Source organism: Elgaria multicarinata, chromosome 15 (genome assembly GCF_023053635.1).
Source record: "Elgaria multicarinata webbii isolate HBS135686 ecotype San Diego chromosome 15, rElgMul1.1.pri, whole genome shotgun sequence".
In the NCBI taxonomy this organism is placed as follows: Eukaryota; Metazoa; Chordata; class Lepidosauria; order Squamata; family Anguidae; genus Elgaria; species Elgaria multicarinata.
Window position 1 is genome coordinate 28,792,821 of NC_086185.1, and position 27,923 is coordinate 28,820,743.

The 27,923-nt window shown below is 41.5% G+C and overlaps 1 protein-coding gene across 2 annotated transcripts; it reads left to right on the forward strand.

The window, feature by feature from the left end:
• Positions 1-1,712: 1,712 nt before the first annotated feature.
• Positions 1,713-27,610, forward strand: CHIC1 (cysteine rich hydrophobic domain 1). 2 transcript variants are annotated; one of them, XR_010026152.1, is made up of 7 exons: positions 1,713-1,913; positions 9,266-9,320; positions 19,540-19,695; positions 20,046-20,102; positions 20,737-20,796; positions 22,728-22,892; positions 24,741-27,610. XR_010026152.1 is itself a non-coding variant. In XM_063141583.1 (6 exons), the coding sequence occupies exons 1-6, from the start codon at positions 1,723-1,725 to the stop codon at positions 22,776-22,778; spliced, it is 570 nt and encodes a 189-aa protein (XP_062997653.1). In that variant the 5' UTR covers positions 1,713-1,722; the 3' UTR covers positions 22,779-23,855. The 2 variants fall into 2 exon arrangements, 1 of the variants encoding a protein (XP_062997653.1); XM_063141583.1 differs by lacking the exon at positions 24,741-27,610 and having other exon boundaries at positions 22,728-23,855.
• Positions 27,611-27,923: the final 313 nt, after the last annotated feature.

Consider the following 27,923-nt stretch of genomic DNA (forward strand, 5'->3'; position numbering starts at 1 on the left):
AGCAGTCTCCTTTCCAGGTACTAACTAGGTCCAGAACTACTTGGATTCAGCAAAGCAACTGCATCGTTTATGCTCCCCTTTTTGAATGTTCAAAGCTCTTCACATATACTATCTTAACCATTTAAACAATCTTCTATTTCAGTCAATATTACTATTACTATCTTACAGACAGGAGACTGAGTGATTATGGCTTACCCAGGATGACCTAGTGTGCTAAATTCAAATTGGCTACTACACTATATCCAGTTCTCAAACAAATTATTCCCACACTCCAGTATCAAACCCGGGACTTTAGTTCCCAAGTTGAGGATTGTTACAACTGAACTATTTTTCTCCACAGTGGCATTAACTTTGTTCAAACCACAGTCTCGGTTGTATGAAACTCGGTTGTATGAAACTCTTCATTGGCTTCCAATTCACTTCAGAATCCAATATAAACTTCTCCTGTTGACCTACAAAGTTTTTCACTGTCTAGCTCCTTCCTATCTTTCCTCTCTCATCTCACACTTTTGCCCCGCTCGTGCTCTTCGCTCCTCTGATGCCATGTTTCTCGCCTGCCCAAGGGTCTCTACTTCCCTTGCTCGGCTTCATCCATTTTCTTCTGCTGCCCCTTACGCCTGGAACGCTCTTCCAGAACATTTGAGAACTACAAGTTCAATCGCAGTTTTTAAAGCTCAGCTAAAAACCTTTCTTTTTCCTAAAGCTTTTAAAACTTGATTTTGTTCTGACTTTATACTGTTAGTTTTACCCTACCCAGTGCCTGTTTACCCTACCTTGTGCCTGTTTGCATTCTCTTCCCCTCCTTATTGTTTTACTATGATTTTATTAGATTGTAAGCCTATGCGGCAGAGTCTTGCTATTTACTGTTTTACTCTGTACAGCACCATGTACATTGATGGTGCTATATAAATAAATAAATAAATAATAATAATAATAATTTTATTAGATTGTAAGCCTATGCGGCAGGGTCTTGCTATTTACTGTTTTACTCTGTACAGCACCATGTACACTGATGGTGCTATATGAATAAATAAATAATAATAATAATAATAATAATCTGAAAACTATGCCTGCGAACAGAACCCACCACCACCGGGGTTGTTCTCCCCTTTTCACCACTGGTACCAAGAAGAACTGACAGCACAAGGACCGCGGATGGGGAGTCATAACCAAAGTATGAATTGGTTACTAAATTTGCTTCTGCAGCCTTGTAAACAGTCATCTGTGGTATGGAAAAAAAATCACTTCTCGGTGATCAGTTTATTTTCTTCAGAGTGCTCCAGGTGGTCCGTTCTTCTGAGCCGAGTGGGGCAGCTTGCGCGGCTGCAGTAAAGCATTCACACGACCACTCTACACGCGTCGCAAGCAAACACGTGTCTACTGAGACCCGTGGAGGGGGGCTGCAGGGTTCATTGGGCGGGGGTATTAAAGGTGCTCGAGCCATGAAATCCTCTCCCCCCCACCCCGCTTGGGGGGCTTTCTCCTCGCTCTTTGCCCGCGCGTGCTCTGTTTTGCGCGTGTGCCATTTTCCCGCCCACGAATAGCGGCGGCTTCCTCGTCGTCGTCGTCATCGCCTCAGTAGCCGCTGCTCGGCGCGTGCGCACAAGCGCCCCCCCGCGCGCGCGCGCCTAACGGCAGCTGGGCCCCGGCTGCTCACCCTCCTGGCCTTCGCGCGCGTGACGCATGCGCTTTAAGGCTCCGCGCGCCGCGCGGGAGGGGGCGATGAGCGTCCTGCTCCCCAACATGGCGGACTTTGACACTATCTATGAGCTGGAGGAGGAGGAGGAAGAAGAACAAGACGAGGCGCCGACGGCAGAGGAGGAGTCTCAGACTGTGGTGAGGAGTCAGGAGCTGCCGCGGCCCCGGGACGCGCCCGAACCCGTGGCTGTGAGGGGCGCCGGGCATATCACTGTGTAAGGACCTGGGGAGGGGGCGCCGGAGGAGGAGGGCGGCGGGGGGCTGAGGAAACGGGCCGGGGGGCGGAGCGAGCAGGAGGGAGGGAGTGAGGGAGGGGCGCTGGGGGGAGGCGGGAGGAGGGGGTGTTTATAACGGGGAGGGGGAGCCTGGGCCTGGCGAGGTCTCCCATGTGCAGCTAGAAGAGCCTTGGGGACTCTTCATAACAGGGCTCCTGAACTGTAGGGAAACGAGAGTGCCTCTGAGCGATGTGCAGAGTGCTATTCCTGCAGCGCGCCCTCTTCTGTTTTTCTTTTCTTTGTAGTTCTGTGGGGTGAGCTCCATGCGGGGGAGAGTATTCATGAGGCAGTGCAGAGTGCCATTCCTGCAGCCCCCTCTCCATTTTCTTTTCTTTGTAGTTCTGTGGGGTGAGCTCCATGAAGGGGAGAGTATTCATGAGGCAGTGCAGAGTGCCATTCCTGCAGCCCCCTCTCCATTTTCTTTGTAGTTCTGTGGGGTGAGCTCCATGGAGGGGAGAGTATTCATGAGGCAGTGCAGAGTGCCATTCCTGCAGCCCCCTCTCTATTTTCTTTGTAGTTCTGTGGGGTGAGCTCCATGGAGGGGAGAGTATTCATGAGGCAGTGCAGAGTGCCATTCCTGCAGCTCCCCCCCCCCCCGCCCTTTTAAAATCGTGGTGTGGGTGAACTAAATGAGGGTGTGCCTAGGGCTATTTCTACAAACGCCCTGCTTTTGTTGTGGGGGGTGGTATGTAAACTCAATGAAGCAGAGAGCATTCCTGAGACTGTGCAAAGGGCCCCTCTTGGAATATCTCTTCAAGTGTTAGGCTATGGGAACAACATGAAGTAAGTGCAGTGCATCTCTTAATTTGCTTTCACTAGTTTCCCCTGCCTTCTAGTTCTTAGATAAAAAAGGTTTTCAGATTAGAATGTGATTTTTATTTATATGTTTATATATATACACAGAGAGATGAGATGGAGGCCCACGCTCCTGCACAATTGAATACAGAATATAAGACAGGAGCCCTGTTTTATTATTTTGGAAGGGGAGAAAGTTGCAGATCAAGATTGGTGCAGAGCTGCTTGCCGGAGTAAATACCAGAGCTCCTGAAGTGGGGATACTGCTGAGGTTGCAGGAGTATGGTGTGGCAGAGCAGAATGCTAGACTTTGAAGGCTTCTGTTAACACCCACCCACCCCTTCCTCTAAACAAACACTCTCCAGCTTAGCTGAGCTGCCTTGGGATTCAGTTATGGCTCTATCTTTTGGTGTTGCTAAATGTTGCATATTTAAAATACATCCCCCACCCCATTTTAATTGCAGAGTTAGGCAAGGAAGAGAGCCTGAAATTGTATGGAAGAGATCTTAATTTAAATCCTCCTTGGGGCAAGTAAAAAAAAATGATTTGAGGCCAGCAGGACTAGTAAATGGACAGCCACAAATACATACTTTCTTAAGAATGAAAATCTTTCTCTGGATTTCTTCTGAATGGCTGTGAAGTAGAATCAAACTGTCCAGATTGGTCTTTGGCTTCCCCCTGCTTCTCTTTCTGGCTTAGTTCAGCCAGTTTGAGCACTGCACTGCAGACAAAGCACAGGAGTGTGTTTGTTATAAGAACACTTTTATCCTACCCTTCTATTTCAATGTTAGTTGCTTTAGAGTGCAGTCCTATCGATTGTACCAATGCTCAGAAGCCTACAAACTCTAGGTCTTATGAGTATCCAGTGCAGAGTTTAATCCTTTATTAAACCTTTATAATTTTAAGCTTTTAAATAAACATCCTAAGTATTATTATTAATCCTTTTACATCTATTGTGCATTTATTCAGACTTTCTTTTGGTTTTTCAAAATATTTGAGCATACTATGCATAGTATTTGTACACTGGTTGGGGTTCTGTTTGCTCACACGCAGGCTCAAGTAATACACCTTCAAACTGAATGTGTCTATCATTCCATTGCCACACACCCCAGGTATATTTAATAAAAAATCAGTTCTTCAGTCAGTGAGCAATTAATTTGCGAAATTCTCTACCACAGGATGTGGTAATGGCCACAAGCTTAGATAGGTTTAAAAGGAGATTACACAAATCCATGGAGGACAGGTCTGTCAATTGTCATTTGCACTCATAACTAAATAAATGTCCATTTTCAGAAGCAGTATATCTCTGAACACCAGATGCTGCAGGAGACAACAGTGGAGGGTTCTGTTTGTAATGTTGTGCAGTTCTAGTCTTATGTTCTCTTAAACAAGATAAATGGATGAAAATAGAGACTGCCCAGAGAGCTTCGGCTATTGGGTGGTATAAAAATGCAATAAATGAAATGAAAATGAAATGCATTTATTCTCGGATAATCATGCAACCGTATAAACAATAGGTTGGGGGCATGTCTAACTCGGATTTCAGGTATTCAATGCCCTGTGGTCTTGGTTTTAATCTGTGGTGTTGACAGGATGGGCTCTGTGGTCTAAATAGCTAGTTTCTCAGCGAGAGTACAACTATGTCCAAAGACAGAGAGCACCTGCTTTTCCCTGTAGCGCTTTCCCAACAATCAGTTGGGTGCTTGACTGGCCAGCTCGGAATACTGAAATCTATGGAAAACTCACTAGATTTTGTATTTATGGATAGTCTTAGTGGGATGCATAGTAACATAAATCTGCCCGAGAACTTCACTGCACTTCTAAACCTCTTCTCTACTTCCTCCCAACACCTTGCATGCCATCAGATGTACAGTGTTGTTGTTTATTCGTTCAGTCGCTTCTGACTCTTCGTGACTTCATGGACCAGCCCACGCCAGAGCTTTCTGTCGGCTGTCGACACCCCCAGCTCCAGAATATCATCCATCCATCTTGCCCTTGGTCGGCCCCTCTTCCTTTTGCCTTCCACTTTCCCTAGCATCAGCCTCTTCTCCAGGGTATCCTGTCTTCTCATTATGTGGCCAAAGTACTTCAGTTTTGCCTTTAATACCATTCCCTCAAGTGAGCAGTCTGGCTTTATTTCCTGGAGTATGGACTGGTTTGATCTTCTTGCAGTCCACGGCACTCTCAGAATTTTCCTCCAACACCACAGTTCAAAAGCATCTATCTTCCTTCGCTCAGCCTTCCTTATGGTCCAGCTCTCGCAGCCATAGGTTACTACGGGGAATACCATTGCTTTAACTATACGGACCTTTGTTGTCAGTGTGGTGTCTCTGCTCTTAACTGTTTTATCAAGATTTGTCATTGCTCTCCTCCCAAGAAGTAAACATCTTCTGATTTCCTGGCTGTAGTCAGCGTCTGCAGTAATCTTTGCGCCCAGAAATACAAAGTCTGTCACTGCCTCCACATTTTCTCCCTCTATTTGCCAGTTACCAATCAAGCTGGTTGACTCTTGACTCCTTTGTTCACTTTTGTGCAGGCCCCAAAAAGTGTTTTGTTCCATCAGGCTTTTAAAGATCTGGTTTTTGTTAATATGTTAACAAAGTATTGGTTGATTGTTGTGCATTTATGAATTCAAATGCATTATAATTTATATTAATGTAGAAAGATAAGATATAATAAATAAACATGAAATAGTAATATTTTTAATTCTACTGTGGAATTACAGGTTAACTTTCGTTTAGAGACTACTTGTTTGAATTGACGGAGTTCTTCTCTGTAGTCAAGAATATCTGTTGTTTTTCTTTAAGCACAAGTGGTGTGACAGCCATTTCACTACAAAAATAGACCAGTGTGGTATATTGTAAACATGGCAAATATTTTAGTAATTTATAGCTATCAACAAAATTGTTCAGTTGAAATCCTGTTTGCAGTCATAGATTTGGGAGTGGTTTTGTCTTTGAATTCCCTTTCAGGTCGTCATCTTCTGAAAAGGGTTTAAGTGAAACTGCATGCATGCATCTGTAATATTGGGATCTATCTATGCTTCTGGTAAGCTTTCAAGCATCATTATGGCCTATTTCGGACAAAGAAACAACAATCACATGTCATGATAAGCGAAGATTCTTTGTGATGTGTGAACTTAATGCTGTTTACCCATTTTATTCAAAATATAAAACCTGAGGATTTCTTGAATCTGTTTCCAGCACTAAATACAAGGGTCCAAGATGCAACAGAAGTAATGAGAAATGTAATTTTTATATTAGCAAGACTGGAGATTATTTTTATGTGGTAATTGTAAATTTGGTCCCTTTTAACCTCAGCACCTACACCAAATGGGTCCGGAACACCCTGGTGGGTAACCAGTGCTAATCCAAACAGACAAACATTTAAGCCCAACTGACAAGTATAGAATAGTAGAGTTGGAAGGGGCCTATAAGGCCATTGAGTCCAACCCCCTGCTCAATGCAGGAATCCACCCTAAAGCATCCCTGACAGATGGTTGTCCAGCTGCCTCTTGAATGCCTCTAGTGTGGGAGAGCTCACAACCTCCCTAGGTAACTGGTTCCATTGTTGTACTGCTCTAACAGGAAGTTTTTCCTGATGTCCATCCAGAATCTGGCTTCCTGGAACTTGAGCCCGTTATTTCATGTCCTGCACTCTGGGAGGATTGAGAAGAGATCCTGGCCCTGCTCTGTGTGACAACCTTTTATTTATTTATTTATTTAAAGCATTTTTATAGTGTCACCTCACTATTTCTGGTATCATGGCACTTTACAATCACATATAAAACAATTCCATTAAAAACCCTCATCCCACATTAAGACAGTTCCATTAAAAACCCTCATCCTCAATCCATTAAAAGTATTTCAATACTTCATTAAGTATTTGAAGAGTGCTCTCATGTCTCCCCTCAATCTTCTCTTCTCCAGGCTAAACAAGCCCAGTTGTTTCAGTCTCTCTTCATAGGGCTTTGTTTCCAGACCCCTGATCATCCTGGTTGCCCTCCTCTGAACACGCTCCAGCTTATCTGCATCCTTCTTGAATTGTGGAGCCCAGAACTGGACACAATACTCTAGATGAGGCCTGACCAGGGCCGAATAGAGAGGAACCAGTACCTCACGCGATTTGGAAGCTGTATTTCTATTAATGCAGCCCAAAATAGCATTTGCTTTTTTTGCAGCCATGTCATACTGTTGGCTCATATTCAGTCTTAGCTAGAGTCTTAGTTAATGGCATAAAATCAATTAGCATAGAATCAAACTTCAAGGTCTTCATCCCCATGGCTCAGGGGTCTGGAATATACATCTGGGGATCTTTCAGATATGAGTCTGGGGTCTTTTAGGGGGTCTTGTAACTCTCCTCAAAACCCTCACTCAGGGCATCCCACCATTCCAGTGGTGAGTGCAGATGCCTGTAGCTATGAGATAGATGTTCTGCTACAACTACAGAGCACCTGCTATGTCATATTATTATTATTATTTATTTATATAGCACCATCAATGTACATGGTGCTGTACAGAGTAAAACAGTAAATAGCAAGACTCTGCCGCATAGGCTTACAATCTAATAAAATCATAGTAAAACAATAAGGAGGGGAAGAGGTGGAAACTGGTTGTATTTTGTTTTCTTAACTTACAGATGCAGAGAGGCAATACACACAGATTGAAAAGGAATAGCTGGCAAGTGTATGGGATGTGGAAATTTGTATAGACGTGGAAATTTCTGTAGACACTTATGTGAACTGAATTCTTTTAAGCTATTAACTGATCACAAACCGCTTGTTAGTCTTAATTATGGTGACGTACCAAGCTTCATTACAGCGTCCTGATAAAATCTACACGATTTAACAGAGTTGCTTAATTTGCCTCAGGGAAGACCCTGGTTTTTGCAGATACACTTGGATAACTTGGAGAGGATGTAACAACCTATGTCTCAGCTGTGGAAGCCTAAAGACCAGTGTCAGAAAGAAAGTGACAGCAGCTACAAAAGGCAACTAAGACAGATAAGCAACTTCAATATCCTATAGGCAGTGTACATTTAGGATGGCCAAAGTACCAAAAGAAATAATCTTGAAATAGAATGAATCCATGTTCTGTTAAATGCTGCCTGATTTTATATCAGGAGACCCAGTTTTGGTTAAACTGCACAGTGAGAAAAGATGGAAGACTTCAGCCATCGTGAAGTAGAGTGTGCCACCCAGCAAAGCATACGTTATTGAGGCCATCTGAGGAGAATTCACTAGAAACCACAAACATTTACAATTGATATCAAAGACTAAACAAATACAAGAAGAAATCTCTTGTGTGCTTCCAGATTCGGCATTAGAAGATCTATCCATTGCAGCCCAGTCAGGAAGAAACACTAAAAGACATACCTATGGTCAAGTTGTTACTCATGATGGTTGGGTTGTCAGGAAACCTGTTTTGAGGAGTATTATTAACCAAGCACATTTTGCATTTCTAGAGTAGGATATATATGGGGGCTAAAGGTACCTGGAGAGGGGAGATGTGATGGGGAATCTCTTATTTAGCTATATTGCTATTTCGACACTTACTTCCAAATTGAGACAGTCAGCTGTGCTACTGTTCTAGATTGTCCTTGGCAATAAAATTGTTCTGCTAGACATCCATTATGGTCGTGACTTTTTCTCAAATAATCTGACACTTGTCAAGGTGAGTTTGGAATTGATTTTGGTTTCCAGGTTGGCTCCAGAGACCATGGAGCACAACATTGGTGATTGCTTTTCTGTCGTTGACTATTGATGGTGCAGGAATTTGAGTTACACAGAACACTTTGCTGAACAAAAAAATCAAAGAAAGCTTTGAAATCTCTTATTTCTCTTGTTACTTGTACTTCTGCTTCCTTTAGTGCTGTGCTGCAGATTCTCCCTTGAGTTGCCAAAGCAGCTATTAATAAAGCACAGCAAACTATTGTATTCAAAGGAAGAAAACAGCTGCACTTTAAAAAATGTACTTCACTAAGAAACAGCATTCTTGGGGTTCTGCTTACAGAAAGTCTCATTGCTTTCAGAAACAAAAATGTTTATTGCATGCACAATTGAGGAGATCCAGGAGGCGGCGATCGGTTGTGTAGTCTTACAAAGTATTAACATTTTTCACCCAGAGTGAAGGCAGGTGTAACACTTAAAGAAAAGTTTGCAAGTAAAGAAAGAAGTATAACCCTTTTCTGCCCCTGCAAGTTTTCCGCATGGTTCAGTTTGAAATGAAGGGAAAATCAGCTGTGGGTAGTGTGTATTGACTATTCCATCTCCTACCAGCAAAATTCCCAGAGCCATTTCCCAATTATTCTTAAAATGTGTTTTTCCTATAAATTGAAAGATATGTGTGTGTGTGTGTGTGCGCGCGCACATTTTGCTTTAAACAGAATGTGTAAATCAAGTCACAAAGTCAAGATGATAGTGCTATGTGAAAACAAGTATGGCAAAAGTTGAAACTATATAGGTTGGGTGGAAATGCTTTTTCTTTTTTCTTTTTAAGGTTTGGCTTGAGCAACAAGTTTGAAACAGAATTTCCCTCTATTCTGACAGGGAAGGTAAGTTGGATTTTGCACCCACTTTAAATATGTACCCACCAATTAAATACGTTGTAATGTTGACAATCATTCTTGAAATCATACACGGTGGTCCTGAACATATATATTTTGTGATGAGGGTATTGATTTCCACAGTAGTTACATTCAGGAAAATATGTTTCGGTATAGGTTTCATTAACATCCAGTTGGATTAAAGATCATTTAGTTCTCCACAGAATTGTCCTCATTTTGCTCATCTAATCTCTCTTGTCTCTGTGAATCTCCCCATATTTTGCCACTATTTTCCGATGCCAAATGATTCAGCTAATGTCTTGTGCAAGCAGAGCAACCTGTGTACTTTTATCTGTTTACAATGCCTTGTACATTTATGCACTTTTACAAATATTAAATTATTATGCTATCTAGAATATGTATTCCATTTGATTCAGGAACTACCATCCATTTCTTCTTTCCCTTGTGGATTTAATTTAAAATACTCATGCTAGAATCAGTACTGCTCACATTGCAACTTTTTTTAATAACATGAAAAAGTGGCTCTCCTGTTTAGCTCTCACTGTGTTTAAAATGGATTAGGGGGTGGGGAGGACTCCTACATGCCTTGGTACAGGTCAGTTTCTAGATAGCACAGTATTTCAGCTGTCAGGTCAGGTTTTGTGATTGGATCAGGCTTATTTGGTGTGGCGACTAACCTGAGATGTGTGCTGTTAGGATAAAGCCCCTAACTCAGTAATTCCCAGAGATCCTGCTGTGGCTGAGAAGTGTACTACAAGAGGAGTTACGGTGTACCTGACTTGTGCACCAGTCTATACCCCTTGGAACAGCGACACCTTGTGCAGCATTGATCTCCCTTCTCTGACAATATATGGGCAGTGACATCATCCTAAAAGAGAATAATCTAAGCTCTAAGATTCTCCATTGCAACTCATGCTGTAATCCCTAAAACAGTGCTAAGAGTGTGAGTTAACCTTTAAACAAATTAAATTCATTTCCCCCCTCTCTTACCCTCACGGTAGGCCTGTCCTAGGCCTGTGAAGTAGGCCCGTCCTAGGCCTGTGAGGTAACAAATTAAATTAGTTTCTTCTCTCTCTCTCTCTCTCTCCCCCTCTCCCTCAACGCCTGGCCAGGGCCGTCTTGAAGCTGTCATCATGATTTTCCTTGTCCCCACAGAAAACAAAAACTACAAATCCCAGCATGCCTTTTGCCCACAGCTGTGACCTCCTCCTCCCGATGGGGCCTAGTAACTGAGGCAGCCAACCCAGGTGTTCTCCCTTCAGATCGAGGACTGTGAGCCACTTCCAGATGATGGCTGCCACAGCCTGATAAATCTCCCCTCCCACCCAAGGCTATTGAAACAGAAGAGTGAATGGAGGAATGACTGACAGCTAAGGCTAGAATGGAATGGTGGGCAGAGTTAGTGGCAGTTGGGGAAAGTCAGTTAGTGGGGGCCGAGTTAGGACTGAAATATAGTGATGCCAGTACTACACCTCCCGGCATGCATTTGGAGGCCCTCAGGTGCCCATGTCCTCTGAGAGGCGCTTTTCTCCTCTCGTGGCTGATGCTGCTCCTTGACACAACATCCAGGAATAGCATCGCCAAGGAGGGGAGGTAAGCGGCTGTCAGTGGACACGTGCAACTCCGGCCAAGTCCTTCTGGGACTGTCTCAGTCCACACTTCTCACCCACAAAGTGCTCCATCAGGAGCCTGCACTTGCTCCCCTTCGTCAAGCCTGTTTCTGGGCATGCACAGAGTGCTTCCCTTCCCTTCCCTCCCTCCCTCTCAAGGCTGCAGGCTGCATGTGTGCTTCCCTCAGTTTCTGAGAAAACCGATATCAGGATGAGGTGCCTTTGAGCATGTCCAAAGTTCAGCCTCTCAAAGGCATGCTGTTGTATCTAGTTATGATTTTAAAACCACACATGGCAGGTGGGAGGAGGCACCGCAAATGGATGCAGCCCATTTAAGTGGGTTGTTTCCTTTTATGTGGAATTGGGTTGACTGCTTGAGACTGAGCTTAGGAATCACAATGGCCACCAAAGGCCAGTAAGTCTGGCCTCCCACCCAAGGCATGCTGGGAGTTGTAGGCATAAACCTAGATATTTTATTAAATATATTAAAAAATACTTAAAACACCCAAATTCATGTTTTTAGATTTTTTTCTGATCCATGTACACGAAGATCTGTCTGGGTGAACAGCATTAAGGCAGTACTGTATGTGGAAGTGGGTAAACATTTCAGGACATACATGACACACACATACTTTCTGCTTTATAGGTAGAGATTAACAGCAACATAACCAACTAAACTATGGACCAAGTAAAATGACACAAACTGAGAGCAAGCTTCTGAGTTTCCCAGAGCTTCTCTTTTTGTCTGGATATTCAGTTTAAAAAGGGGATAGAGATGTTTGGGATTTTGCCATCTTGAAGTCTGCAGTTTGTAACAGTATTAAGATGGACTGGGATGGATCTTTAGACTAACCTAAATTTACTTTATTAAATCTAAAATTTGCCTCAAATGGTGCAAATTTCAGTTCTATATCCACAAGGTAAGAATCTCTAGGAAAGGTCTGGCATGCTGCCAAAATGGAGACATTGACATTACTAATTAATGCAAGAATGGGAAATGTAGACATACCTTAAATCAGCGGTACCCAACCTTTTTGGCACCAGCGACCGGTTTTGTGGAAGACAATTTTTTCACAGACCGGGGAGAGGGGGGTTGAGGGGATGGTTTTGGGAAGCCCCCCCCCCGTCCCACTCCAGTGTCCTGGCTTCGCTTCGGCTGGGCAGGCGAGATGGCGCCCCGCGCCCAGGTATGCTGGGGTGAGGGGGCCTCTACTTCCCTTACTCTACTTCCTCTACTTACCTCTACTTCCCTTACTCGGCTTCGTCCTTTTTCTTCTGCTGCCCCTTACGCCTGGAACGCTCTTCCAGAACACTTGAGAACTACAAACTCAATCACAGCTTTTAAAACTCAGCTAAAAACTTTTCTGTTCCCTATAGCATTTAAATATTGAGTTTGTTCTGACTCTATACTGTTTAGCTTCACCCTACCCAGTGCCTGTTTACACTTCCCTGTGCCTGTTTGCATTCTCTTTCCCTCCTTATTGTTTACTACAACTTTATTAGATTGTAAGCCTATGCGGCAGGGTCTTGCTATTTACTGTGTAATCTGTACAGCACCATGTACATTGATGGTGCTATATAAATAAATAAATAAATAAATAAATAAATAAAGGGGTGAAAGCAGCTCACCTGCGAGGCCTGGTTCCTAACAGGCTACGGACCGGGACCGGTCCATGGCCCGGGGGTTGGGGACCCCTGCCTTAAATGACTAGTTGAAGTTTGTGGAATTCTAGAATAACTAATGCAGTACTAGGAAGTTGCTGAATTAAATCCTATTTTTATGAATCTATATTCTGCCTGAGATCGTATGCTTTATTTGTTATTTTTTTGTTTAAAAGATATCCATGGGACTAGCAGGACAATCCTGTGCATGTCTACTCAGATGTGTGCTCCATTCTTTCAGGAAAATGTGAATAGGACTGCGGTCTGAGTTGCAATAAAACAACTGTTTTGATTTTGCATTTCAGAGTGCTGGAAATTGTTTTAGATCTTTGGTTGTAGGTGCTAATACTATGAAATAACCTCTGGAATGTAGAATTCACATTTTAGGCTATGTTCTATTATGGAAAATGGTGTGTGTCTCTGTTGGGTTTTTATTTTCATTTGTTCTGCATGGAGGTATATAGGTTGGCGGTATATGATGGATTTTGGAAATAAAAGATGCAAAATAAAAGACAGAACACCCGCTCAAAATATGGCCCAAGCAACCAGTACTACCTCTTCCCCCTTTTCATCTTTATGTTCATTTTTCCCTTGATGCATCTTGAATGAGCTTTCCCGAACTCCTGTCCTTTTTCTGTGCAGTTTAATTCTTTTAATGGATATGTTTTTAATCTTCCCATAATGCAACGCGCTGTGTAGAATTGCATGTTCAAGTAAGTAGACAAATTCTTAACTGTGGTTTTCTTGCTGATAAAAGTTTTAGCTTAAAATCTGACTTCCATTTTCCTGTCACCTGGAGCAGTCAGTGATCCTGAAGGGGTAAAGCCTGGCTTCATTCCCCGACCTTAAAACAATGAGGACTTCTATGGGGAGGTTGGTGTGCAGGCGCAGGGAAGTGCAAGTCATAAAAAGTACCCTCGGTATTGTGATTCAGCGCAAGGTGTGATTGATAGGGTTGTGATCGTGATGGCCAAAGGAGGCAGAGTGGGCCTGCTGGTCTTCGCTTGTTCGTTTCCTCTCCTGCATCCTGTCGTAAAATATTATGACCCTTCCCTCTCCACCCCTAGCCCCTTTTATGGTGTGCTGGACCTAAAAGGAACTAGTCTTTTAGAATGTCCGGGGGTGTTGGGTGTTTTTTTCCTTCCAGCCAGACACATTCCAAAGTTCTTAAAGCTCTGTACCGAGGACCACTATTCTTATCTTGTTCGCTTGTTCTTTGAGGACCACCACATTTTCTTACTTACTGTGTGAGAGGATGTTGGTAAAGATTACCAGAAAAAAAAAGTGGCACCTCCTGCATTCCAGCACAGCTTGTATTCATCTTTGTTTGGGTTAACATGTGCCTGTTGTCATTTTACTAGTCCATAGGAGTATAAGATAGGAGTCTAATGCTTCTTGTTGCTGTTATTTGTATAGAATGAATGTGTTGCATATTGGGATAGAGTAGGCCTCTAAAGTTGCCATCAGGCTTCAGAGTGGCTTGATTCACACATGTAGCAGAATGAGGTAGAATCCTAAAGTGGTCGATGGGTCTATGACATTCTAGAGTGAAGGTGTGGAGAATACAATTTTTGAATGGTCCTGTTTTTACACACACACACACACACACACACACACAGGCATAAAACACTCTGTGTGTGTGTGTGTGTGTGTGTGTGTGTGTGTGTATATGTATGTGTGTATATATATATATATATATATATATATATATATGGAAAAGACAGTGCTAGAACTCAGTGGTTTGCTAGCTTTTCTTGAACTTTGTTTAAAAAACAAAAATTGAACCCCCCTTGCACTTTGCCTTCGAATTTCTGCAATGTGTGTTGGTCAAGCGAGTATTTAGACAATATTCTTATCATGTACCTTTCTGTGCTGTTACTCAATGTGACTGATTGAAAAGTTTCTCTTTTCCCCTTTCCATGGCTGATAAGATCTGTGTAGTCCTCACACTCTTGCTTCTAGAAGGTCCATTCCCCTGCCAGGATCCTGTTTTCATAACCCAGAATACCTAGGAATTTTATTCTGTATTCCACAGTTCAATGATGTTAAAAAAGAAAAGAAAATATTCCATAAACTTTTACGAGAACTACAGCCACCACGACAGATATATTTTAATGTTCAAATGCTTGCTGGTAAAGGGACTCTTCTGCAGGCTTCCTGGGTCTTTACTCAACTGAGACATGATTCTCTCTCCTTAGTTTCCTTCATAGAATCATAGAATAGTAGAGTTGGAAGGGACCTATAAGGCCATAGAGTCCAACCCCCTGCTCAGTGCAGGAATCCACCTTAAAGCAAACCTGACAGATGGTTGTCCAGCTGCCTCTTGAAGCTTTCTAGTGTGGGAGAGCCCACAACCTCCCTAGGTAACTGGTTCCATTGTTATACCGCTCTGTGTGACAACCTTTTAAGTATTTGAAGAGTGCTGTCATGTCTCCCCTCAATCTTCTCTTCTCCAGGCTAAACATGCCCAGTTCTTTCAGTCTTTCCTCATAGGGCTTTGTTTCCAGACCCCTGATCATCCTCATTGCCCTCCTCTGAACACGCTCCAGCTTGTCTGCATCCTTTTTGAAGTGTGGTGCCCAAAACTGGATGCAGTACTCTAGATGAGGCCTAACCAGGGCCGAATAGAGGGAAACCAATACTTCGCACAATTTGGAAGCCATACTTCTATTAATGTATCCCCAAATAGCATTTGCTTTTTTTGCAGCCATATCACACTGCTGGCTCATACTCAGTTTGCGATCTACAACAATTCAAAGATCCTTCTCACTTTTAGTATTGCTGAGCCAAGCATCCTCCATCTTGTAACTGTGCCTTTGGTTTCTTTTTCCTAGGGGCAGAACTTAGCATTTATCCCTATTAAATTTCATTCTGTTGTTTTAACCAGCACTCCAGTCTATCAAGGTCACTTTAAAGTTTGTTTCTGTCTTCCAGGGTTTTAGCTATCCCACCCAATTTTGTGTCACCTCCAAATTTGATGAGCATTCCCTGCACCTCCTTCCATTCTCTGAAGTTTGAAGCAGCTGTATGTGGCTCTTTTCAACTTGAAATTTAACACACACCACACACACACACACACACACACACACACACACCTCAAAATGATTTGCTTCTTCAGCATCTGAAAATCGCTAATAAACATCCAGGTTTTTCAGCATTTTTCTCTATTTTAATCAGGGTCTTGGGGAACAAAGTTTTCAATTAACTTTTAATATCAATGTTGTTTTAGGGTTCTTTGTATAGGCTTGAGGAAAAGCCTAATTTGTTTAATGTGTTAAATATATTTAGTGTGCAATGTTTATGTGTTTATTAAATTAATATATTACATTTATTAAACACCTACAGTAAATTTCTACAGGCATTTTACAGAACTTTTAAATCCCATTAGTTTTAGTGGGAGAGTGATACAGGCATGCTTAACCTTGCAACTGAAATTAATGGTACTTTAAAGAGCTTGTTTTTGGGTGCATCATGCCTTACTGTTCAAGGGATACATGTACAGATTTGCGTTGCAAAGGACTACCTAATTGAGGGTGTAAAGGATCAGTGCACTGAAAAACAGAAAAATACTTTCTTCAGAAAACTGGATTTTCACCGCAACTTAGAGACCCTGTTCAGACAACACACTAAGCCATGGTAGTTAAGCATTTTGAGCTAAATATTAGCTAACATTAGCCATGATTTAGCGTGTCAAGTGAACTATTCCCAACCATGGGAGCTACACAGCCACACTTTAAACATGCTCACTAACCATTTGCTGCAAAAGCATTAGCGTCCTTAACCATGGCTTCTTCGCATGTTGCCTGAACAGGCCCAGAATGAGCTTGACTCAACAGGCTTGATTCCCAGTTGGCACTGCTACTGCCAGTCAAGAGTACCACCATTAGGCTGTGCTGCAGCAGCTTTGTCTTCCACAATATGTCATGCAAGTAACCAAGGCATGCATACATCCACCAGTCAATGTAATGTATTGCATTACAGCCTTTTAAAAAAGCAAAGTGTTTAAAAAGAAGAGTGTTAAGGGTTTCTCATATTGCACTGTGAATGCTTCCTAATTCACTGTTTCGAGCTCTTCTTTGAGCTGTTTTCTTGGGAAACAATTTAGGGAGAGTTTAGCACTTTTTCTTTTTAAAGAGAGAGAATTTAGAAATGTCTGTATCTAAGCTTTCCTGGCCTAGACTCAATCCTATGTAGATTTACTTGAGAGTAAGTCCCATTGAACTAATTAGTTACATACACGATTGCACTGTTAGTGTCTTAGCTATAAATTGTAATAACCAACGTAAAAATTGTTCCCAAGAAGCAAGGGAGACAAAGGGAACGTCAGGGCCTGTTCCAGTTGCAATGTCCTGCCCCCAACAGGGCCAGATGATATTAACTAATTAAAAATGAAATAAATGAATGAATTAACTGTGGGAAGGAACATCAGATGCTGACTCCTGTTCAAGTAGAGCTGGTTGTGTCACTCAGTTTTGTTTTTTAGCATGTGGATCCTGCTGTATCTGGTATTTTATAAATGTTATAAGCCACTTTGAGGATACTAGTGAAAAAGTATGATATAAAATTACTAAATAAATAAGTACAAATAGGACAAATGTCCAATGAAACACAACATGTAAGGGAAAACACTTTCTGTATGTTTAAATGAAGAATCTTAATTAAAATTTAAGAAATCTAATAGAAGTATTGATAATATTCATACAAATGAGCCTGATGGTAACTTTTAATTTTGCAAGTAACCGTTGTATTTGTAACAAGAATATCTTTAATTAGTTGAGGCCTAAAAAGCAAGGTCATCACCTCCTTTTTCTTCAGACCTAATTATTGGTTATATTCACATCTTGTAATTAGATCAATATTTTCTTCGAAGCTACAAATCTTGCAGAGGGAGCGAGGGAGGCTTAAAGCCAGAATAACACCATATCCTTGCTCCCCAGCCAAAAGATCCCAGAACACTGTTTTCTCAGGCAGACCTGTAACAAGGAAATAATAATTAAGTACTAAATAATTACATTTTCTTTGCTATTACTATTTAAGATATATATCCATCTCTTCAGTCGAAAGTTCTCATGCCATGTAAGTATTGGATGGTTTGAAAGTCAATTCCACACTAACTCAGTCACATTTGGAGGCTGTCTTAATATTATGGATCAGCTATAGAGACAATTTAAAACACAATTCACAACAAGCAGCTGTCTTTGCTTCAAGCAATTTGTGAATTTTCGCAGAGGCTGTGAAAAATTAAACTTAAAAAACCTCTAAGGATATATAGTTTTGAAGTAGTTTTAACACTCTGCCTTCTACCATCATTCTAGAGTTGCTGTGTTTAGCTGTCTCTTGAAGAGATCTGTCTTCATCAGAAAACCTTTTTTATTTATTTTACTCACCTACCCTTTACTCTGAGTGAATGTGGATCGCTAGGCCTTAGAACACTCTGAACCGGTGCGTACACAATGAACATCCCGCGGTTAATGAACCATTGATTATTTGTAGCACTCAGGAGTGGGTGTGCTGGCGTCCGCCCACTCACCAACTTCCACTTTGCTAAACAACTCAGGCTGAAAACAGATGGGCAGGTGAGATCCAGCACGCTCACACACTCCGAACAACCCATGGAAGGGGGAAGTTTCTCTCCGTAGGGAATACAAGGCTCCGGGATTGTGCGCTTTGCAACTTGACAGCTGTGTAGCAATTGGGGGTGGGGCAGCTCTTGGCCATTGGAACCATGAGCATCCTAGAGGGGTCGTGCCTCAAAGGCAGCTGGGATACATGTTGGGAGTGAGCGGGAAGACTAAGGAGGAAAGAAGCCATTTGATTGTCAGGAGTAATGTGGGATGTTCAATGAGCAACCCACCCATGGTGGCTTATTCTCAGGGTGGCTTAGTGTGACACGTGAACTCACCAAATAGTTCACTTCCCTTATATTGTTTAAATTTTAGGAAGAAAACAAAGGTCCTGAAAACTGTTGACACGCTAATTATTTTTAGCAGCCCAAACAAATGTGCACAAGATTTTGACAACTGTTCTTATTTATTTCAACAAAGATCTTTTCTCTTCCACCTTAAGTTTCACTGTCACTATTCGTTCCTTTTCTCTCTGAGTCATATATTTCATCAACATGTGTGTATGCTAGGGATGACCACCTGAAAAACATTAATTACAACTTTGAAACTGCCAGGCTTGCCTAATATTTTACTTCCAGTGGGCATATATTCATTTTTATTAATGAATGTATGAAATAGAACATTTTCTATGGTTTAATGTTGCCAAGAGAAGGTGAAAGATATTCATTCCCTCTTGTTTTTCTTCTTCTTTGTCACACTCCGGCAAGATTATATGTAGTTTATGGGTTAGATGTAACATTGTGCTAGCAAAAGTCTGCTAGCAGGATGGGAATTTATCCCATTCTCCTCCCTCCTGCAGCCCTCCACGATGCCCGAGAATCTGCTCTGGAGGGTTGCCCAGCTCTCCAGAGCAGATTTTGAGGGTCTATGAGAGGCTGCAGAGGGAGGGGAAATCGCCCCTCCCTCCTGGTTCCTCTCAGCGTACTGCTTCTGTCAGCGGAATTACAGCACTGGATCCAACCATATGTTTTAATACCTGGATAGAGGATATTATTAACTTCCTATGGTCTGCTTATATTGTCTCTGAATACCTATTGAGAGAAATGGGGAAAGAAAGCGAAAGACATCTATTAACATTCTACACAGGATTGGATTTAAAGTCAATAATATTTCGGTCATTTGTGCTGGCAAGAGACAAAAGCAAGAATATGTCTTCTTTATCAATTAGGATTCTCCACTTTATATTTAGTTCACCCTCTCTCTCTCTCTCTTTCTCTCTCTCTCTCTCTCTCTCACACACACACACACACACACACCTACACTTACCCACCTACACCTACCTACCTACCTACCTCTTCCTTTTTTTTTTAGGTTGCCCCAGAAGAATTCAAGACCAGCATCAGTCGTGTGAATGCATGTTTAAAGAAGAATCTGCCCATCAATGTAAAATGGCTTCTCTGTGGGTGTTTGTGCTGTTGCTGCACACTGGGATGCAGCCTGTGGCCTGCTGTCTGTCTTAACAAAAGAGTAAGTATACATATTAGCATCATGGCTACATGCAAAGGCTTGCTCTGTTAATTTCTGAATTGCTTCTGAGAACATTTGAAATGGCACCGTCCAGAAACAGTTTTACCTATATCGTGTAAAAAGCCTTGACCCTTACAAGATTTGTCTAAAAACCAAAAGCAGTCCAGCCCTATATCTGAATTGGTGAAGACAACATGACTCCCATTCTGTTACATTATGTTTTAATGTACTATCTGACTAGAGCCAGGATCTTTGCAGAAGCCTTTTTTCTTGAATGATCTGGTTCTATCAGTCATAATTTAGATAGCTGAAAGCCCATATTCTAACGTTGTTCTGACTTTCTTTCATAGACTAGAAGATCAATTCAGAAATTGTTAGAATGGGAAAATAACAGATTATATCACAAGGTAAGCAAAGAAGGGGCTGCTTTAATTATGGTGTAAGTTTCTTTTTGTTTTAGACTGAATACAATTACTCTAAACAAGTCATGTTTGATTTACTAAAGATGCATCACTGGATCAAGGACTCTTCTGTGTGACATTCTGTTAGAATCCCCCAAATCAGAGCCATATCGTTAAAATGTGCGTAATTCATGGTTGTGAAGCACAAGAGCTCTTTCTCTCTCAGTGGGTGGGTGGGTGTCAGTGAAAGACTCAATTGCTAGGAAGTGGCCATCCATTGGCTAATGGAGATTGTAGCTCAACACATCTGGAGGACACTGAGTTGGGGAAGTCTGGGTTAGAGGCTGGAGCCTGATGTTCACAACTAACACAAAATCATTAGTGCTATTGCATGTATCGGGCTACTCTGGAAGGCATTTAGTGGCAGGGCATATGGAAGTCATAATAAATATGTTCTTAATTCCACATGGTTCTTACTATCACTGAGGTCTATGTGCCTTAGTATGTCTCCAAAGTTGTAGCCTAATAAATACTAGTATTCCCAATGGACAGATAAAGCATGCACACAAATGCCCGTATTATGTTGGCCTAAGGATTGTGCTATTGTTAAGATAATGCCAAACATTGCATTTGATTTTAGCTTGGCTTGCACTGGAAGTTGAGTAAAAGGAAATGCGAGACTAGCAATATGATGGAGTATGTAAGTACTTTCTATTTTCAATTATCAGAGTATCATTGGTCACAAAAGTATTAATTTCCCCTTCTGACTGAGTTGTCAATTTATTGTTATTGGAGACAAGAGACGCTTAACTTCTATCTTATGCACACTTTGGAATAAGTCCTGTTGAAAATTCGGGTGTACTTCTGAGTAAAAATGGATAGGATCAGCTGTGTATCTTTTAGTGTAATTTCAGTGGACCAATCTCTAGTCTAAAACATGAGCCAGCCACATGTTAACATATGCCAAAGCTTGCAGCAAGAGCAGCTGCTATGATTGGACTTATACCTCCAGGTTATAGTTTCATTCTAGTTCCTTGCCTGCATTTATTCATGTTGACGCAGTTTAGGCAGGACGGGAAAGAGATTGCAGTCTTCACCCTTTCCCATGAGCTACATACTACACATGCAGGTTAGACTTATTAAGTGCTGCGCTGGGCTTCGTGTGTTTTAGAAACCTGAACTTACCTGGTATTGGGTGTGCATGCTGCTAATGGTGCAAATTGATTTTCTTCTGAAGTTGTCTATTTGTCCTGTATTGGTTTTTGTCCTGTAATTATCATGAGTTTATTGAAATATAAAGCAGGCATTCAGAATAAATACATCTAAAATAAACTACTTTTAACATTTTAATCTTAAAAGACTCTTTAGATATAGTCCTTAGATCACAGGCTGAAATTTGCCCCATACCTAACATGTCCCTGGATTTGAAACTCTGTAGGCAATAGCCAGTCATGCATTAACATCCAGGCACATCCTCCAGTTGATCATAACTATTTGCCTTTCTGTTTTTTTCTCCTGTGGTGTGCTCTGTCCATAACTATTCTGGTTAATATATACACTTAAATCAATGTGGTCCTCATGTGCCCTGAACTGGTGTTGAGTGGCCCATCAGACCTCCTTAAAATCACAAATCCCAGATGTAACTCTTCACCAAGCAAGTTACTAGCCCTCATGGTTGAAGAGATAAACTTGTGGTAACAACATACCTTCGTTTACACAATGTAGACCTTCTGAATCTTGGAATTTTGAAACATTTGAGACTGACTGTACCATAGCACACTTTGAATTCTCAGTGAATGAACCAAGGCTCTTCCATTCCCTATTTAGTTATATGAATATACATGCAGATCTCTAGCTCAAACTGCATCAGCCTTCTGTGTTAAATGATTTACCACCTCTTACGCTAACTGTTAATAATATATAGGCTTTGTGGGCTTAATGTGTTTAGGAAAGATTTGACGTTTGCGGCTTGGCTTGGCTAAGGACCCTTATTTGATCAGTGGTAACTTGCATTAACAGCAGTATAGTGCGGAAAGAGGAGTGGCAGCAACGTCCGTGAATGGGGGAGTAAGTTTTGCACTCCCCTTTTTATGCTTGTTGCTGCTTTGGTGTTGCAATCTTTCCCGTCTCCCACATTGCACTGCGTAGAACCCGTAGATGGGCAAAGATACTGCTGATCACAAAAGATATAAATCTATCTTAAGCTGTTAGTGCCACCTAGAGGGAAGAATAAACAACTGGAAAGCCAGCTGTGTGGCCTACCTAGAAGATGAAAAGTGCCTAGTGGGACTTAATGAAAGAGCCCCTACCAGACCTATTAGAAAACCTTTCAAACTGAGGCACGTTTAATCATGGCATAAAATCCAGCTGTAGCTCTTTAGGACATGTGCAAAAGGCCTCAGGTTCCCCACTATCCTTACCTGAAGGACAAGGGAGGCATCCTGGTCTGAAACTCCAGAGAGGAGCTGCTGCTGCTCCGTGTCGACAGAACTGAGTTCGATGAGCCAGTGGTCTGACTTAAGGCAGCTTCCTATGTTCTTCCCCAAACATTTTGAGACCCCTCAGCTTTCCTTTTACTCAAGAGCTGAATGTATGGGTTAATGTATCTTTGTGTTTTCCCCCCTTCTGTAGGTAATACTAATAGAATTCTTACCAAAATATCCCATATTTCGACCCGACTGAGGAGCAGTATTACCTTTCATGTTACCTGTCATTTCCTACCTGTAGTGCCTTGTAGGGGATGTTGGAGAGAAGATGGTCTACTTTGCTGTGATTTAAAAACAAAAGTGTTCTTTGGTAGAGTATCTTCCTTGCTATGTTACTTTCTTTTGTTTTAAGAAGAAAACAATTTGCACATTTTTAAAACTGTTAAATAATGAGGCTTGTGTGTGCACTCCTGAATTTTGTTAACAGTAACTGATAAAAGTTGCCACTATGGATATCATATCAGTGCTGTTTTGTAGCCTTGTTCTGAGCATGCTGCCTTATTAATTTCTAAACTTGCTGTCTCTTTTCAAACATATATCCTAGCCCAGTATACCATAGAGTGCATCAACTACAATTTCACACTCCTTTAAATTCTTGACAGAAATTATAAAAGTTAGCTTACAATAACTAGTAATAATTTTTAAATAACCTGCTTGCATAAGAGTTGCAATGAACAGCACTGGTTTCATCCTGCACTTGCAAAGTTGCTCATTATACATTTTTTTTTTTTTGGTGGGGGAGGGCAGTCAGTTGCTTTGCCACAACGGGTTGTAAATATTGCCTCATTGCATAATATGAAGTGTGGTATGGCACCAAAGTTTACAAAATGTAATATAACTCATATTGTTTTGCAGTTGTTAAATATATATAGAGATTTATTATGAATGATGTCTGTAAGCATCCTTCTGATTGTATAAACCCATTCATGTGCCATACAGGAAAGTCATAATGGGTTTGTATGTACAACCGAAAGTTGGGCTTAGATGCACTTTGATAAATGAATGCAAAAAATACATTGCATTCCTCTGTTTCTGAAGGTATTATCACAAAAACTGAAGATCTAACCTCCTGAAGATAATATATATATGGAATCCAAAGAACTCTAAACCCAAGAAGGCTCTTGGTGCATAGCAGGCCCTCAGGCTAAACTGTTTCTGAAACTGTGGGGGCTATCAAATGCATTTTGTGATGTTGGATTGTGGGGGCGAGGCTTGCTGTTCATGGAAGAAAAAAAAAAGTCAAATAAATCCCCCTAGGATGTGTCTAAAGAAATTCTTTGTTTTATAATTTCTGCCATAGACTTTATATAAAAGCATATTCCTTTAATTTAAAAGCAAAAATACATAAATTGTTATGGTTAATGTTTAAATACTGGGACAATAACTATTAGGGAAAAAAACCTTTTTTATCAGAGTGCTACTTGAATGTTGTTCTCTGAGAATATTATTTGGTTGAACAGAGCAACATTCAACCTTTTTTCCAAGATGATACTTTTACAAGTGCAAAGGTATTAACACCAAAAATCCAGGTGAAATGTGCTACTGAAACCGAATGACAGCTACTGGATACCTGTATATTGGTATCTTACTGTTCCAGTAGTTATGTGTCAAGATCATTTGGCGGTTCTTGCTTTATGTGGTATTAATTAACAGATTGGTTTTAGATGCAGTGATGGGAATGGCAAGGTGTTTATCTCACAGTTTCAGGGGCTGTAGCAGACTGAGTAATGCTGATCAACCAAGGCCATGTGTACCTGAAAAAGTCTCTAACCTTGAGTACAGGGTAGTGTCAGGAAGCCAAAACCTAATCAGAAATATATCTGCTTTGATGTATCAAGTTAGTTTAGACTCTAGAATTATTTGTCTATGTGCATTTTTACACTGCGTAGTCTAGTTGACTTCACGCTTAATACATATAGCAGTTGCATAGCTATGATCTGTGGCTGAAATGCTTGTATTTGGTATCCCCATAACAGTGATAAGGAAAACAGGTCACTGTAATAAACCTAGCCCTGGTCCTGTGCAATCAGGAGCTTCCTCGTTTAGTTGAACGTTGAGAACATCTCTCTGTGAACATCCCTCTTGCATTTGCAGAGTTGCCTGTAACATTTAGGTGAATGGCGAATTCTTTGCTCACTAGGAGCTCTGTGTTCCATAGATCAAGAGTGCCTGTGGAATCTTTTGTCTCATGGACTTCCGTGGAGATTCCTTAGTACGCTTGGTATTGCACAACAAGAAATTCTGAGGTATGTGGTACAACTTCAACACGGTTGAAATTTGAGCCTTGAAATGTTAGTGTCGTATCCAGACTCCAGGAAGAAATTCCCTATGGCAAACTATCCAATTGGATTTTAAAATGGAATGTCAATAATTAAAAGTGAGCTAACAGCTCAATAGAACTTTGTGCTGTGCTGACACCTTCTTTCATTACTCAACCATATCTGTAGGTGTTTCATGGTGTTGAACAGGAGGTTAGAAAGCAGCATGAATCCTTGCAAGGCCAAATAATATTAATATAAGAAGTGAAATGTAGCATAGTGTTTTTCTATTCATTATAAAGTGTTGAGAGTTATAAATTGCCAAAAAGGCTAATTTTAAATATTTTTTTGCCTGATGTAACCGAAGCTTCTTATAGCACAGATTAACACCAAATCCCAGAAATCTCACCCAGTCCCCACCCTTAAGTGAAGTGTCTTTTTGGATAGTAATGAGAAGGTTAAGCATGTTCTTAGTGCTCCTTCTAATCAATGCTGAATACTTTCCATGTGTCATTTTAGCCAAGTTCGCATTGTTCTGTGGTTCCGGTAGGATTCTTTTCAGTCTGTTTTCAAATAATTGTAATATTGTGCCAAGTTAAAATGTCAACTTTCCTCATTTCGGCAGTATGTCTTCATTTGAGACGTGGGCCTAGAAAAAATAAATTTACCGAAGAGGCTGACTCCCCTCCCTCTGAACGTATTATGTGGAACTCATTTCCATAGGCTTTAGTGGGACATGCTTCCAGTTGACTCTTTTTTTTCTTTGTAGGATTGGGTTATGAATCTTGGAGCTTTTAGACTCCGTGAATTCCAAACTTTGTCTACTAAAGGGGCCATACTTGCAATTTTTCAGGCGTGTGAAAGCTCTAATGAAGAAAACATGGTCCAACGTGGTGCTACTTTTATAGTAGCATTCAGTATTTTATTGTTGGCACAAATGACACACTGCATTTTTACAAATGCTTCCCAAACCACCTTGAGTTGTAGCAGTGCTAGTAACAATTTAGGGATTGTTTACACAATGTAAGCTCCCTTTTCCTCCCTGCTCCATGTGTTGATTGATCAGTAGTGAGATGTTATGGAGCTACTGGACATTCCACTTTCCTGTCAGCTGCAGCAGGTCTGAGGCACGTGTATTTTACACATACCTCAGACTCCTTTACTACTTTTGAGCTATCCTATCCAATACTATAGAAGGTGGTAAAGCCTGGACAGAATATATTTTTTCTGTGTGCTTCATGACCTGGTTAACGTAATATCTAAATATTTGTATAATAGAGCAGTATTGCCTCCAATTTAAAAGTAAATTACATCGGAGTCTAATTTCTGTAGTGGACTAATCTGGTTCAAGGGCCCCAGTCACGAGTGGATGCGCTGCACGATTGGGGGGGGGGACACCCCATTACCCTTTATGGCATTAAGAGGATTTGGGGGTGCAACTCTTTGGTTTCATGGGGCCACGTGCATCCCCCAAGATTCCCTGCAGTGCTCTTGAATTACATTTTGAATCAGCTGCTCCTTCCACGCCAGCCTTCAAGCTGAATTCTTGTGCAGCTTGGCCAGTTTGTGTGGCAGAGATGCCCTTTCTTCATAACCTTAACTCATTAATTAATTCATTGGTAGGGTGTTCTTCAATAACACACGTCCAAATAGCAGAAGAGAAAGAGCCTTGAATTGTTGAAATGAAACGAAATGTACAGAGCTGAATGCCTAAAGCTTTGGTATTTCATTGGTAGCGCCTTGCTGATTTTATACCATTGCTCCCTACACAGTTCAGAGCCATTCTACATGTTATGCAAGAATTGTGAAGTATTCCACAGGTAAGGTGTGCCATACATATGTGTATGTGTGAATCTCTTCCACATTAAAAAATAACAAAAGCTTCCTGCAAAAACTAGCACACCCGGTTTAGTGTCGGCAACACTAACCTTTAGCCCTGATATACTGCTCGCTACATGTATTTAACGTGGGGGAGCATCGCACCTGCAGTCTGCAGTCTACCCTATCAGTCTGTATAACGTTTAGACTGGCTGTTCATTTTGTCTTCCAGAATTGGGAGACCGAGGTGAGCGTGAGACCAGGGATAGTTCACGCACACTTCCAGGCAGGTCCTCTGCCAATCCAGCCTTCCCCAACTTAGCCTCCTCCTAATGGGTTGGGCAACATCTCCCAGCATCCCTCAGCCAGCTGTGCTGGCTGAGGGATGCTGGAAGATGTTACCCAACACATCTGGAGAGCGCTAGCTTGGGGCAGGCTGTACTAATCAATGGGACTTCAGTCGTGTTGGTATACCGTTAAATGGGCCTTCTTTCTCTCTCTGCCCCACTCTAAACTGCAGACTATGTTCTTAGTAAACTTAGCACATCTTAGTAAACTTACCCCACCCCTTTCTTAACCTGATTAAATCCAAAACTCGAAATGCTCAACTGAATATTGCATTTTAATGTCCTGACGTCGTCTGATCACATACATCTGAAAGCAGCGCTAGCATTGAGCAATAAGGGGTGGGGTGGGGTGAATCAAAGTGTGTTGACACTGAGTGTAAATAGTTAAACCAGTTTAGTAAACAACGTTACATGAAGTATGTTCATGTTCTGCAACTTTTGTGCATTTTTGTGTTTATAGTTATAGCATTGTTTGTAACTCATGAAACTTCTTTGTTAAACTGTATGCATTTTAATTAAGTCCTTAACACTTCTGTTGTTTACAAAGTAATAGCCACTTTTTTAATAGGACCTCATGCCTTGAAGTTTTTACAATAAAAATCTAAATAAGCATTGTGTCTGTGACTTCATGCCTTGACCTCTGCGCCTTTATCCAACGTATGTAGAGTGAGGTTGGGATGATGATGAGTATCCCGCCTTTTTCACAATACTTGGGACTCGTTAATACAAAGCTCACTCAGAACAGCAGTAGACAACCTGGCGCCCTCCAGATACTATGGACTACACCTCCTATCAGCCCCAGCCACCATGGATTATGAGAGTGGTCGTTCAGCACATCTGGAGGACACTGGTTTGTCAACCCTTGCCTCCCTTGGACACGGAATAACGGGCTCAAGTTAAAGGAAGCCAGATTCCGGC

Excerpts from the sequence above, each read along its gene's own strand:
- CHIC1 (XM_063141583.1), top strand. The coding sequence starts at position 1,723 with ATGAGCGTCCTGCTCCCCAACATGGCGGACTTTGACACTATCTATGAG. Across the intron at positions 1,914-9,265 it reads GGCGCCGGGCATATCACTGT|GTTTGGCTTGAGCAACAAGT; the intron begins GTAAGGACCTGG and ends TTTCTTTTTAAG. Across the intron at positions 20,797-22,727 it reads CTAGCAATATGATGGAGTAT|GTAATACTAATAGAATTCTT; the intron begins GTAAGTACTTTC and ends CCCCTTCTGTAG.